General features: G+C 32.9%; 1 protein-coding gene across 1 annotated transcript; it reads left to right on the top strand.

Annotated features, from left to right (window-relative positions):
• The first annotated feature begins 11,632 nt into the window (after nucleotides 1-11,632).
• LOC140954767 (uncharacterized) lies at nucleotides 11,633-13,887 on the top strand. Its single transcript, XM_073405519.1, has 4 exons — nucleotides 11,633-12,023; nucleotides 12,360-12,491; nucleotides 12,584-12,982; nucleotides 13,436-13,887. Exons 1-4 carry the CDS (start codon nucleotides 11,633-11,635, stop codon nucleotides 13,885-13,887), a joined length of 1,374 nt encoding a protein of 457 aa, XP_073261620.1.
• Nucleotides 13,888-15,174: the final 1,287 nt, after the last annotated feature.

The raw sequence follows: 15,174 nt of genomic DNA, 5'->3' as shown, positions 1-15,174 counted from the left end.
GTGAAGTTAATAGCCTGATTTTGATGGAATGATAGAAGGTCGTGAAGTTAATAGCCTGATTGTTCCAGGTTCCAAGCTAAGCTAAGATGTAGATGGAGTTACAGTTAATGAATCATTTTACAGACAAATCATAGGGAGCCTCATGTATCTCACTTGAACTCGTCTAGACTTAGTTTACAGTATAAGTTTGATTAGCAGATATATGGCTAGACCTATAGAACTGCATGTACAAGCTGCCAAGAGGATATTGAGGTACCTAAAGGGTATTTTTTATTATGGAATTATGTACAAGAAGAGGAGCTCAAATGACTTGATTGCTTATACCGATAATGACTATGCTGGTGACTTAAATGATCGAAAAAACACTTCATGTTACATCTTCTTGTTAAGTTCAGGGGTAATGTCTTGGTTATCAAAGAAATAGCTAATTGTTACATTGTCAACCACAGAGGCAAAGTTTGTGGCAGTTGCAGGGTGTGCAAGTCAAGTGGTGTGGATGAGAAGAGTTTTGGTTCAACTAGGACATAATTAAAAGAAGAGCACCATAGTTATGTGTGACAATAGCTCTACTATTAAACTGTCAAAGAATCCTGTCATGCATGGGAGAAGCAAGCATATTGATGTCTGTTTTCATTTCTTGAGAGAATTTGCTAACTATGAAATTATTGAACTACTGCATTGTGGATCAGAAGAACAAACTGCAAATGTAATGACAAAACCATTGAAGTTGGAATTTTTCTAGAAGTTCAGAAGTTAGATAGGAATGTGTAGAGCTACTAAGCTAAACTAACTATGTATCACAGTTAGTTTAGGGGAAGGATTGACAGGTGGAATGCAAGTAGAGTGCATAATTGTAGGAGTTCAATAAATGTTCCTTAACTGTTTCTGTTAGGAAACCATTTCTATTAGCAACTGTAATGCTAACAGAACATGCACGTGATATTTCATTCTGATTTTCTATTACTACTGTAAGACTATATATATAGCCAAGTTCATTCAATAAGCACAGCAAATATATAGAGTTACAGAGCCTTGATTTTGTTAATGATCAAAGGTTTCTCAACATAAACTTCTGAACTCAATACCTTTTTCCCTTAAAATAGAGGATAAAAAAAAAGAATAATTTTTAAATTGGCTAGTTTTTCATATCAAGACTAAATTGTTTTTTAATTAAATATATTTATATGCAAACTAACTTATTTATAAAAAAAATATTTTCTCTCATAATCTTTTTAAGATTCGAAATTTGAATAATATTGTGAAGAATATATTTACATGGTAATTGAGTTAAATTTTTAAAGGTTACTTCACAACAACATCAAGATTAGGTTCCAATAGCTTTGCCCGCACTATGTAATTATGTGAGGATCTTGATTTCATTTCTTTCCCATAAATTTTAGAATATTCCAGGAGTAACTACTAATATTTATTTAATAAAAAAGACAAACATAAAAAGAAAAGAGAGAAACATGAAAAGAAGAGAGAAACACAAGATAAAAAAAAAAAAATATATATTTTTGAGTTTAGAGATAAATATTTTTATAATTTTTTATAGGTTTGGATATGATTTTCTCTTTTATTATCTAGTTTTATTTTTAAAGTGGATCCATAAAATAAGTATTGGTGATGACTGTTAAAGTATTTTAAAATTTTCCCTTGATGTTTATGTTCTCACTTCATCTCTTATATATGTAAGTGGGTTGCCTTTTGGCATTCTCTTTAAGACATCATTGATTTTTACGGTCAAAAAATGTTTTTGAAAAATTTAAATTGTTTTTTCTTCAAATTAGTTTTTTTTTTTGAATGTTTCTGGATCATTTTGATATACTGATATAAAAAATAAATTTAAAAAATAAAAAAATATTATTTTGAAGCATTTTTAAATGAAAAACACTTTGAAAAGAAATTGCTACTACAATACTAAACACTACTTAAGAGTGTCTTTAATTTTTGTGCTTTTCCCTTAGGATAATTATCAATGATCAAATATAAAATGACAAGGTACAAAAGTGAAATATTTCTTTCAAAATTAGGATTGTTGTAAGTTATCAAGATTACAAATGAAAATATCTACTCAAAATCAGGAAAAAAAAATTGTAACCTGCAAAAGCCATAATTGGATTGAAATTTGAATTAAGGTCTACTTTCTTTGACTCGATTTGACCTTGAACTTAAAATAATATTGATTACTTTTAAGTTTTTATGCGTATATTAATCAAATCCAATCCCTAATAATGTATTTAAGTTCAGTTGTTATGATTTTTATTTTCTAAAACTTCTGAATACAAAAGGGCTTAAATCTTGTCAAAGATTCAACATCTTTCACAAGAATTAATGTTGGTTGAAATTCTCACTAGAACTCCTACCAAATATTTTATATAATCTAAGTGTGTATGCAAATATATCTGTAAAAGAATAGGCCAAAGAACAAAAGGGAGAGGAAAAACAAAGGAGAAAGTAGAGAGAAACAAATAGGAAGGAAAGAAGAAGAAAAAAAACTTAGGCTAAGGGGCAAGGGTCTTTTTCAGAAAGCTTTTGAATCTTTAACACTTGTCTAGGGAGGTCTGGAAATAAGAAGAAAGGCAAGGAACACCAAGAACCAATCTAGATTTAGATTTTTAAAGCTAAGAAGGTGTATACATTCAAACTTTAAAGGTGGAGTCTACGAGGCTTGTTGGATCATTCTTTTGTGTTCAATACTAAGTCTTGAATGCCTTAATATGTTCTTGATTTCTTTTTTCCTGCCATTTTATTGCATGAAACCTTGGCTTAAGGGATGCCAAAGGTAGCAACAAAGGGTTAGGGACACTTTCTGTTAATAAAAAGATAGCCCCTGATTTTAGGTAGTTGGTCTGACCATTTAAAATGAAAATGGTTAGATTTTGAAGCACATTCTGCTAAAGATTGATTGTTCTTTTGAGTTGGTAGCTTTTAGGATTGAAAAGCAAAGCACTTTTTTTAGTTTTTCTAGATGCATTTCACATCTATGGTTTTTGGGCAGCCTGTTTCTAGGCTTAAGATAGATTCATCCATTGAATCTTGTCTTAGGTGCTAGTTTCAAGGCTTGATTAGTTTAGTTTTTGGTTCAGGTAGGTGTGTCCATCATCTTTGATAAGTAATCTAGGTGTTTCTCACATCAATAACAAGTTTTAATGGATTTAAATTTTAGAGTTTTGGTTTTAAACTCAAAACCCCTTTATGGTAAAATCATGCAATTTTGTTGATCATTAAAAAATAAACCTCTGATTCTTGATCTATAGAGGATTACGAACATAAACATCTCCTCCTTTACTCGAAGCCTGCTCTGGATTGAGAACCATGTTTTGTGAGGAGACGAAGAACATCCATTTGTTTTGTTTTGTGTTTTCTATTTTATCCATTTTTTTATTGAAAACATTTCAAGTTTTTGTGTTTTTTCCACTTTTGATTTTTTTGTTTCTGTTTTCTTTCCTTTGGTTTGTTTCTAAGTTGACTCAATCAAGTCAACCCTAATCAAGTTAGCCCGATTGTTTCAACTCGATTGAGTATGCCCGAAGACCGAAAAAAAGAATAATATATATATAAAAAAAAAATATCAACTTTTGCTTTGGTTTTGTTTTGGTTTTTTTTTTTTAGGATGTGTTTTTCTTATAATTTCCTTTTAAACCTCTTTTTTTTATTATTATTATTTTCAAGAAAACTACAAATAAAAAATGTTTTTTATGTGTTGCATATGGTTAACTCTCTAAAAAATTTAACAAAAAAATCATATTGTTTAGTATTTCCATACGAAAACAAAAAAAAAATGTGTATGCTTTGGCATGCATTTTAGGATTTAATAATCAATTTATTAAATCCAATGAGAATTTAACTAATATTTCAATAAATCATCCTTTTTTTAAATTCATGAGAATTAATTGTTAAAAATCCTAGTATAGAAGGTTGGACTTATAAGTGAGGCTGATATTTAAAATGTCTGGAGCTGACCAAAAAATTCTTGGAGTTGTCCTAAATATTCACCAATTTTAATTGAGAGTATTTTCATTGTAATACACAAATTACAAGAACTTTTTTTTCTAAGAATTTATTTGAGCACATGAGTCCATAATAAATTCTTAAAATATTGGATTTATTCATATGAGTAAAACTCAAATCCTAAACTGTAAATAGATCACCGACCAAAAAATCATCAAAATCTCTAAACCACATCAAATCACAAAACAACTTACCTCAAGTAACTAGGGTGTGCTAGGGGTGCTAATATTTTTTCTAGTCACAACTAATTTCTTACCTTTGAATCTTTAATAAGATCAATATACCCAAATTTTCTAGGGATCTTAAACCAAACAACTAGATAATGATTTCAACGAACTTTAACATCACGCATCGACGTACAACAAAATAACAATTGTCGCATGTGTGCCGAAGATGAGCTGCTTTGTGAAAGAACTTCCACCCCAAACATGGAAAATGAGAGAAGCATGTTTTCTAGATAGAGAAAAATGAATGGAAAATATTCTTTTAGATGTTCTCAAGATAAATTTTTGTGATAGATCATTTCTTTTTCATCTTTTTTCAATTATAAAAAATGACGTCTTTAAACACATTTTCTTTTTCTTTTTTTCTTATAAAATCAGAGTAATTTCTTATTACTGAATACACCTTGAGTTTTGTTTTTTATATCAAATCATACTTTGTCGATTTTTTTTTTATTTCTATATGAGCATAATATCAAAGAAAAAAATAACAATTATGTCTTCCTATCCTTTCCGATTCATGTAATGGATAAAAAACAGGATGACTTTTTCAAATGCCGGGAAAAAAAAAAGATTTTTATTATTTTATATGCACCAGGTATTTTACTAGACCAAGAAGGTGCCACGCGGGACATTGAAGATCAGATTGCTAGTGTGACAAAGATACTGAGACAATTTTGATGGGTATTTTTCTTGTTTTTTTGATCGCTGCATTTTCTATTTCTATTTTTAAACTTGTCTCCTATTTTAGCAACATGTTTATTTTTAATTTTTTTATACATATATTTAGTTTTAAATGTTGACAATAAAATAAATAATTTTAAGACTTAACACTACTAGAAAATCAATAAATACAAACGGAAATACCGAGGGAATATTTCCGTCGGTAAATTTCCGAGGGATTTTACCGAAAGAAAGATTCCCTCGGTATATACCGAGGGAATTACCGTGGGAAATTTTTTTTTAAAAGAAAGCAAAAAAAAAAGATGATGTGTCATTTTTTATCAACAGAATTACCGATGGAAAAATTCCGTTGGTAAATCCGTTGGTAAACTGTGAACACTATTCATCATGTCAATTACAAAGGGCATTACCGACGGAAAAATTCCGTCGGTATTTTACAGAGAGCTCCAGAACTATTCATCTTCCAATTGCACTGTTAATTGTTTTACTTTACGGACAAAATCACCGACGGATTGAAAATACATCGGCGTGTTTTGGCGGTTTTCTGAAAAAATTCAATTGATTTAAAATTTTCATTTAAATATTACAGACGGAATCACCGATGGATTGAAAAATCATTGGTAATTTTTGGCGGTTTTTGAAAACTTTTTATGAAATTGAAAATTTAAATTAAATATTATCGACGAAATTACAGACGGAATAATTAAAAAATATTAATATTCAATTATCCGTCGGTAAGTCCGTCGGTAACGCGCCCCAATAAAAAACCTGAACCTGCTTATTTCACAAGAGGCAGACTCATTATTTCTTTTTCTTCTTCTGCTACTTCTTCTTTCTTCTTCTTCTTCTTCTTCTTCTTCTACTTCTACTTCTACGTCTACTTCTTCTTCTTCTTCACTATATGTAAAAAACATCAATATCTATTTTTTTCTTTTATTTTCTCTCCTCATCTCCTTCTCTTTTCCTCCATGCTCGGGTATATATGTCTTCTTCTTCTTTCTTCTTTTATCCTCTTAGTTTTTTTAATTAATATGCTTCACGATTTGTTTTTTCCTTAGCTTCACTTGCAAGTATATTAAGGTAAGATCTTTCTTTTTTCTTTTTTTTTTCATGATTTTTCACTATATTTGTTTTTCATTTAATTTTAATTGATTTTGTTCTTAATAATTGTATAAATGTTGTTGTGAGATTTTTTTATTTTTTTTTCATATGAGATCAATTTTTAGTTGATTTATTTATAGGATTTTTAAATTTTTAGCAATTGCAACTTCATTTTTTTTCATATGAATTTTTTTAGTTGAATTAATTTTTTTGTTTTATTTATTTGTTGCAAATTTTTTTTGAGTTGATTTTCTTATTCTTTTTTCCAAGTATTTTGAGTATATATTATACAATGTTGATTTATGTTAATTTAATTATTTTATAATTTTATAAAATGAATTTTTTTTAAATGTTTTTAAATAATTACCGACGGATTTACCGACGGAATAATTACCGACGGAAATTTCCGTCAGTAAATCCATTGGTAAATCCGTCGGTAATAAAAAAAATTTTACCGACGCATCTGTTCCGCCAGTAAATCCGTCGGTAATATTATTACTGACGGAATTACCGACGGACAAAAAATTACTGACGAAAGATTCACCGATGGAAATTTTCCGTCGGTGATTTTGTCGGTAAATTAATTACCGATGGAATATGTGTCTTACGCCGACGGAAAAATTCCGTCGGTAAAACTGTTAAATCTTGTAGTGTAATATCATAATTTTGAATCTCCGAAAAAATACTTGGTTTTTAATTAAATAAAATAATAGCTTGAATACCCTTTCTTCTTCTGCCTCTCTGAGTAGTTTGAAGTTGAAGATATTAAACAAACATCTTGGAAACTATGAAAAAATATTCTAGAATATTGTCAATCAGAAAGAGACTAATGTATACCAGCGATGCGTTTGCTGAAATTCAAACCCAATTCTTGATGTGTCTGCTTCAGAAAAGATCCCACTTAGTCCTCCATGTAAAAGAATGCCACACTGGATTTGCCACTAGCCATAATAATACCATGGAGCTTGGAAGCTTGTGAGGTCAAATAAGCTTTATGGAAACTGTACTATGGGAGAGAGAGAGACTGCTTTTACTCAAATTTTTTTGCATTGACAACAAATTCTCGACTTTACATCTGCTACCTGCAAGATTTCTTTTTTTGGGTTCATTTTTTATTTTTCTTTTATTCTCTGTTTTAAGGGAGAAAGGTATCGAGTTCAGAAGTTTGCAGTGTTCTCTGCAAATTTCACCAAAAACTATAAGAAAACTCCAGAAATCAAACACACACAATTTACATGGTTCGGCAACTTGCCTACTCCACGGAGCTACTGGTTTGTATTAATCAAGTTTAGTGTTGTACCCTCAAGAGAGCTTGACATTGAGGCGACCCTTCCTGGTAGCAGGGATTGATATTGAGGTCTTTGTTTTGTGAAAAAGGGAGTCGCCACCTAGTATTATGGTCACTAGGAAACCTAACTGGTCTTTTAGAGATTCTAAGGCAAGGGACTGGTTGCGTAAAGGGAAGGTTTTAGCACCCCTAGTACGCCCTACCTAAGGTAAGCTACTTGGTGTTTGGTTTGCCTTATAATTGCTATGGTGTTGATGTTCTCTAATCCCATCAGTTTCCTAGGATAAGTCTGCTCTGATGAACGAACTTGGGTTCAAAGTCTAAGGGAAAGAACCCTTGGCCAATACAGATCATACCTTTAGATATGTCTGTAGAGTGCCGAAGAGAAACGGTGCAGATCTCTTGAAGTCTATGTTTAATTTGAAATAAATTCGGAATTTATGAATTTAGAGACACTAAGATAGAAATCTAAGGAGATTCAATGTGCTTAAGAGCTCATTTTTCCATTAGTATTTCAAGTGTTCGCAACTTGTAAATCGCAAGAGAAAGAAAGGAAAGAAAAAAAATTTAGAAATCTAAGGAAATTCAAGGTGCTTTGAAAGCCCATTTTTGCCTTAGTATTTCAAATTTTCATGACTCTTAAATTGTGAAATCAAAATTTGAAATGGCCCCAATTATAATTGAGGCTTCTTTCAAGGGTACGCAATTAAATTGTTCTAAATAAAATTTTAGGCATAAATCAACCCTTCTGTTAAAAATAAACAAGTTGTATTCCTATTAACAATATTTTGGACATTTACCTTTTATAGGTTTATTTACCCTTATATTATTAAGGGATAATGACTTTGTCGTTCCTAGAAAATATTTTGATATTTACCACCTGAGGTTTCTTTATCTAAATATTAACAGTAAAATAATGATGCAATTATTTCCAATAATATTTTGAATATTTAACCCCTTTTGAGGTTTCTTTATCCAAACATTTGTAGTGAATAATAACAAATTATTCCTAATAATATTTTGGATATTAAATCCTTTGGGGTTTCTTTATCCAAACATTACTAATGAATAATAAATTATTCCTAATAATATTTTAGATATTTATCTTTTGGGCTTTCTTTATCCAAACATTAATAATGAATAAAAATGAATTCTCATAAATAAGATTTTTATATTTTTGGAAATATTGGCCAACACCCTTTAGAACTTACAAACATGTTGTAAAATCCAAGGTGCAAGAAAATAATTTTTGGTGTTTAAGAAATCCATGCTAAAACAAATATTCGAGATTTCAAAAAAAAAAAAAGAAAAAATTTAAAATATATTAGAGTATTGGCCATATGCAACACACTAAAAAACAATTTTTTATTATATTAAAACACAATCATTACAGTAAACAGAATTAAAACAACAAATCATCACAAATATTTCTAACAATGCAAGACTTAAACAGCGCGTGTAAAAACAAAGCAGGAGGAACCGGTAGGGGAAAGAACTTTGCCAAATCTCATTCAAAAAACTTCGGTACATAAATAGCGTGACCCACTATTTTCAACAGAAAAGAGTAATTTTGTGTACGCATAGAAATCAAAACTTTGAGACCCCATCCTATAACAGAACCCGTGAACCTGCCTCTCCCCTTTTCTTAAACTCAGGCTCTGCCATGTTTGTATCACGCTAAAGGAAACAATCCAAACATCATGCCTTTGCATTACATATGTTAAATACCATAACTACAAACCCATGGTCTACTACCCAACATCCTTTTCCACATAAAACAAGAATGACAATGTGAACCAAACACCTGCCAAGAGAAAACCTCAAATGCAGAGGAACCCCTCTCACGTTTTTCTTTATAGATGAAAACTCAATCTGTGTGAAAAAACCTCCTATACAAATCCCACTCAAGAGATACTAATCAGAGTAGGCGATGGATGATGGAGCCCTTTTAAAAATCACGATCCCTTGTAAAAACCATAACATAAAAGCATATCTAGCTTTTAATATAAGCAAAAGGAAAACAACTAGTAACCATGGATGGATCGGGGGTAAGCATGCCACCTTTCTTTTCAACAGAACACAACCATCCAGAGCAAAGGAAAGAAAAGATTCTGGAACATGAAGAAACACACATGCAAGGGTTGTAGCATAGCAGAAAAAAAACAGAGGCCGAAAACTATACCTGCAGATTTTGCTTGCAAACATGGAAAACAAAACGGTGGGCATGCAGTCCCTCACAACAAAAGAGCAACAAAAACGCAGCTCTTAACAGTAATAGAAATCTAGACTCAAAGTTCTGGATGTAACAATGAGAAAGCATGTAACTTTGCTGCTAATGGAAAAATGACGTCCCGAAACAGAAGTAGAAACAGATTTTTAAGGGAAAAACAAAAAAACAAACCAAAATCTTTACATATGTTAAAGCAAAGGCAAGTTCAAACTCATACCAGCAGATCCTGCAGAAGATGACTACGTAGCTGATTGGCAAAGCTTCCACCTTTTTGCCTCTAATGTCCCGAAGCAAGCCTTCCTCTTTTTCTGCCGTTGGGAGCTTTTTGAAGACCTCTTAGAGTCTTTGTCAGCCCCGGTTCGACAGAGTAGGATAGACTCAAGGTAATCCCCTCTCGCTCTTAATGATTTTCGGCTTCTCTAACCTTAGCTAGTGTAGTTCTATCTTTCTTTTTCTCTTCTTTTTCCTCTCTGTTTTAAGCTTGTTCCCTCTCTTTAACTCTCCTTTTCTTTTCCTCTTTTTCTCTTTTTTTCTCCCCCTTTCGTTTTACCAAGCAGTCTCATATATATGCCTGAACTGGAGACCCCCCTCACATTCTCTCATCTCCACCGTCTCTGTTAGGGACACAATCCCAGCCCTTAGATGATGATGAGGCTCCTCTTTGCGTCTTGTTTCACTGCTGGCACAGTGAGGTGCAAAACGGTTTCCTTGGACTGGAGCTCTGAGTTGCAGCTGTACATTTTTGCGTGAAAAGGGGGGTTGTGCTGTATATGCCAGGTTGCAGAGGGTGCAAGGATGAGAGGTTTTCAAAAATTAGCAGGCAACGGTTGCAGAGGGACGGTACCGTTCTGAACAATGCACATAAACAGTGCCATAGGGGCTGTTTCAAAACGGTGCCGCTGCTTTTCTCAAAATAATAAATGCGAAGTAATGTATGACGCCGTCGTTTGTATTGCTGAAAAAGAATACAGCAGCAGCCACGTAATTCATGGTGGCAGATTTTTCTGTCTTTTGCTGATCCTATCCTTTTTTCTATTTTTTTTTTTAAAACCCAGCCAAGTTTTTTCCAATCTTTATCAGCAATTAACTCCCTTATTTCATTTTTTTTTTTTAAAAAAAAAACAAATTCAGTCCTGCAAACTTGTTGCGGCAGAAATGTTTTGCAGCAGAAATTTGCGGCAGAATTTTTTTGGCAGCAGAATTCACTTCCTCATTAGATATTCAAACATGAATATCTTGAGCTCTTGATATCGAAATCACGTGATTCAAAAGCCAAAATTCATCTATGCGTGTAGGACTACAACTTTCACAAAGGATTCAAGGTGAGATAAAATCCTTTTATAGAACAAAATCAGGTTGCAATTTGGTTGGTAAAAAAAATGGTCTCCTAATCTGATTCAAAAACTGACGAATGCTGAGCATCCTGATATGACTGGGAGTATAACCTAAGAATAACAACTAGCAAAAATTGTGATGGAAGCAGAAGTTTTAGTGCAACTCGGGTCAGATTCCTACTCACGGTAGAATTCTCTACTTTCACGTCAGATATTCAAACAAGAATATCTTGAGCTCCTGATATCAAAATCAAGCGATTCGAAAGTCTAAATTCATCTATGTGTTCAGGACTACAACTTCCATTAAGGATTAAAAATGAGAAAAATTCATTTTTTGAAGTACAGAAATTGGCTGCAACCTAGTTGGTAAAAAAGGATCCCCTGATTTAAATCAGGAAACTGACAATGCCAAGCATCCTACTTTGATTGAGAGTCTGCCATACAAATAGTGAGCCCTAGGACCCAATAAAAGTGTAGGTCAATTTTCAACGTCATGAGTGACAAAATATGGCCAGGATGGTTGAATATTGCATGGAACCAGATCAGAATCAAAACCTAAGTTGGAACGAAAAAATTACGACAATGGCAGAGCCTGTTTTTTTAGTATAGCTTCCGAGGGATTTATCTAACCTTAGAGACCAGATAGAAAAGGAACAAATTTAGCATTTTAAAGGCTCCTAATTAGCCTAAGAATCTTGTAAATGTAGGTTTGACAAGTATGCAAGAGGAAAAACTTGTGAAGTTGTTGTGTGATCACAAGATGACCATTGGATGGACTTTAGCCAACATCAAGGGCATTAGTCCCTCAATGTGTATGCATCACATACTATTGGAGGACAACGCAAAACAAACAAGGGAAATGCAAAGGAGGTTGAACCCGCCTATGATGGAGGTAGTGAAAGTTGAAATTTTGAAACTGTTAGATGTAGTAGTCATTTACCCCATCACTGACAGTAAATGGGTTGTGCCAATCCATGTGGTGCCCAAAAAGATCGGAATCATGTTGATGAAAAACAAAAATGATGAGCTCATTCCTACTCGCATCTCGAGTGGATGGAGAATGTGTGTTGATTACAGAAAGCTCAATATTTATACACGCAAAGATCATTTCTCATTACCATTCATGGATCAAATGCTTGAACGCCTAGCAGGTAAGTCTTTTTATTGCTTTCTTGATGGATATAATGGATACAATCAAATTGTTATTAATCTTGAGGATCAAGAAAAGACTACATTTACATGTCCATTTGGTACATATGCATATAGGAGAATGCCTTTTGGTCTTTGTAATGCTCCTGCAACTTTTCAAAGATGCATGATGAGTATTTTTTCTGACTATGTGGAAAGAATAATTGAGATTTTTATGGATGATTTCACGATGTATGGTGATTATTTTGATAAATGTCTAGAAAATTTATCTTTGATCCTGAAAAGGTGCATCGAAACTAACCTTGTCTTGAACTATGAAAAGTGTTATTTTATGGTAGAACAAGGAATAGTTCCTGGGCATGTTGTGTCTTCACGTGGATTAGAGGTTGATAAAGCTAAGATAGATGTTATTTCATCATTGCCTTACCCCTCATACATGAGGGAAGTTCGTTCTTTTCTAGGCCATGCAGGTTTCTATCGATGCTTTATCAAAGATTTCTCAAAGATTACAGCACCCTTGTGCAAACTATTAGCCAAAGAAGTGGATTTTGTTTTGATCAAGCATGTAAAGATGCCCATGATGAGCTTAAGAGACGTGTCACATCTGCCCCTATCATCCAACCACCAAATTGGGATGAACCTTTTGAGATAATGTGTGATGCGAGTGACTATGCGGTAGGAGCTGTGCTTGGGCAAAGAATTGGGAAGAATTTACATGTTATCGCCTATGCTTCTTGCATGTTGGATGGAGCACAATGCAATTACCATACAACTGAAAAGAAACTTTTTGCAGTGGTGTTTGCTCTTGAAAAATTCAAGTCATATCTACTTAGTACAAAAGTCATTGTTTTTACTAACCATGCAGCTCTCAGTTATCTTTTGAAGAAGGAGTCCAAACCAAGACTGATTAGGTGGATCTTGCTTTTACAAGAATTCGATCTTGAGATCAAAGATAAAAAAGGTGCCAAAAACCATGTGGCTGATCACTTGAGCCGACTGAGGACCGAGGATATACAGATCGAAACAATAAGAGAGAAATTCCCTTATGAGTAGTTGTATATGTTGCATTCCTCTACAAGACCATGGTATGCTGATTTGGTAAACTATTTAGTCACCAATGAATTCCCTCCAGGTTTGTCTAAACCCCAAAAAGATAAGTTACGAGCTGATGCTAAATATTATTTTTAGGATGATCCTTACCTTTGGAAATTTTATGCGGATCAAATAGTTAAAAGGTGTGTACCACAAGAAGAATTTCATTCCATTCTCGCCTTTTGTCATTCTCATTCTTGTGGTGGGCATTTTAGAGCAAAAAGAACAGCCCATAAGGTACTTGAAAGTGGTTTCTATTGGCCTTCTATTTTTAAAGATGTATATCACTTTTGCAAATTATGTGAAAAATGCCAAAGAACAGGTAATATCACTCATAAGAATCAAATGCCTTTAACGAATATTCTTGTAAGTGAAATTTTTGATATTTGGGGTATTGACTTTATGGGTCCATTTCCTTCTTCTTTTGGAAATCTTTATATTCTTCTTGTTGTTGATTATGTGTCCAAATGGATTGAAGCAAAAGCCACACGAACTAACGATGCTAAGGTTGTTTTAGATTTTGTTAGGACTCACATATTTGACAGGTTTGGCATCACTAAAGCTATCATTAGTGATCGTGGCACTCATTTCTGCAATTGTTCCATCGAAGCATTGCTATGCAAATATCATGTGACTCATCGAACTTCGACAGCATATCATCCTCAAACAAATGGCCAAGCTGAAATTTCAAATCGAGAAATCAAGTCCATTTTGGAGAAAACAGAGCAACCTAACCATCGAGATTGGAGTCTACATCTTGAAGATGCACTTTGAGCTTATCGGACTGCTTATAAATCACCTATAGGAATGTCACCTTATAGAATGATTTATGGGAAAACATGTCATCTACCGGTGGAGCTTGAACACAAAGCTTTTTGGGATTGCAAGAAAACTGCACCTGTAAGAGTTGGAAGAAATTTGAAATGATGCTTACAAGAATGCAAGGATTTACAAAGAAAAGACTAAGAATCTTCATGACCGAATGCTTACAAGAAAGGAGTTTCATGTTGGAGACAAAGTCCTTTATCATTCGCGTTTGAAACTTTTTCCTAGAAAATTGCGCTCTCATTGGATTGGACCCTTTATTGTTTCTAATATTTTTTCTTATGGTGCAGTTGAAATTACAAGTTTAGAAACCAATAAAGTACTCAAGGTTAATGGGCATTGTTTGAAACCTTTCTATGAAGGTTGGACGGCAGAACTCACCGCTTCTGTAGAATTAGCTGAACCAATCTATGAAGAATGAGCATGCCACATGTCAAGCCAATGACAAAATAAAAGCGCTTACTAGGAGGCAACCCAGCACAAAAAGAAAAAAAATCAAATTTGCTTTCTTTTTCCTTATCTTTTTATTTTTTTTTGCATTTTAATTTATTTTTTGTCATTCTCTTATGTTCCTTTGCTTTTATTTCAACATTGAGGACAATGTTGTGTTTTAAGAGTGGGGGTATTGGGAGAATTTTAGTTTTCTTATTTTAGTTTTCTTTGTTGTTCTTTAAAAAAAAAATTGTGTTTGATCTTTTTAACTCCCATTGGTTTTTAAGAATATCAGTATTATGTATGAGAATTAATTGAGATAGATGAAGATATAAATCAAATGAAGGAGTATGCATGCAAATTTTAAGGTTTAATTGGTTTAGGGATTGACTTTGAGAATATGTCATATGACTTTATAATGTTATACCAATGCAAGCTTTTGAGCCTTCAACATTATATTCTTTGAGTGTGCATTCTTTCAATGATATGTATCTCTAGAACTTGCTTCATATCTTATTGAGATTATATTCCATTATAAATATACATGAAGATGATAAAGGCATTAGGAATTTTAATCCCTCGAGCCAAAAAGCCAACCTAAAGCATATTATCCTTAGTGAGCTCCTTTTGAGCTTGTTTATCTTTTCTTTGCTTTATCCATATATAAGCCTTTTTCCCCTGGCCAAGGATTAGTAGAGCATATACTTGTGATATCTCATGGAATTATGGTTGGAAATTATGTGAAAAGAAAGAAGTGATGCTTGATGAAAAGATGGGCAAAGTTGCCAAAGGTGAAAAAAAAAA

The sequence above is a fragment of the Populus alba genome, chromosome 17 (genome assembly GCF_005239225.2).
Source record: "Populus alba chromosome 17, ASM523922v2, whole genome shotgun sequence".
Classification (NCBI taxonomy): Eukaryota; Viridiplantae; Streptophyta; class Magnoliopsida; order Malpighiales; family Salicaceae; genus Populus; species Populus alba.
The sequence above is the reverse complement of the archived record's forward strand: the minus strand, read 5'-3'. Positions and strand labels throughout refer to the sequence as shown.

Coding starts and splice junctions, on each gene's coding strand:
- LOC140954767 (XM_073405519.1), top strand. CDS start 11,633: ATGACCATTGGATGGACTTTAGCCAACATCAAGGGCATTAGTCCCTCA. Junction 12,024..12,359: donor AATGCTTGAACGCCTAGCAG/GTAAGTCTTTTT, acceptor ATTTTATGGTAG/AACAAGGAATAGTTCCTGGG. Junction 12,492..12,583: donor TTCTTTTCTAGGCCATGCAG/GTTTCTATCGAT, acceptor GTTTTGATCAAG/CATGTAAAGATGCCCATGAT.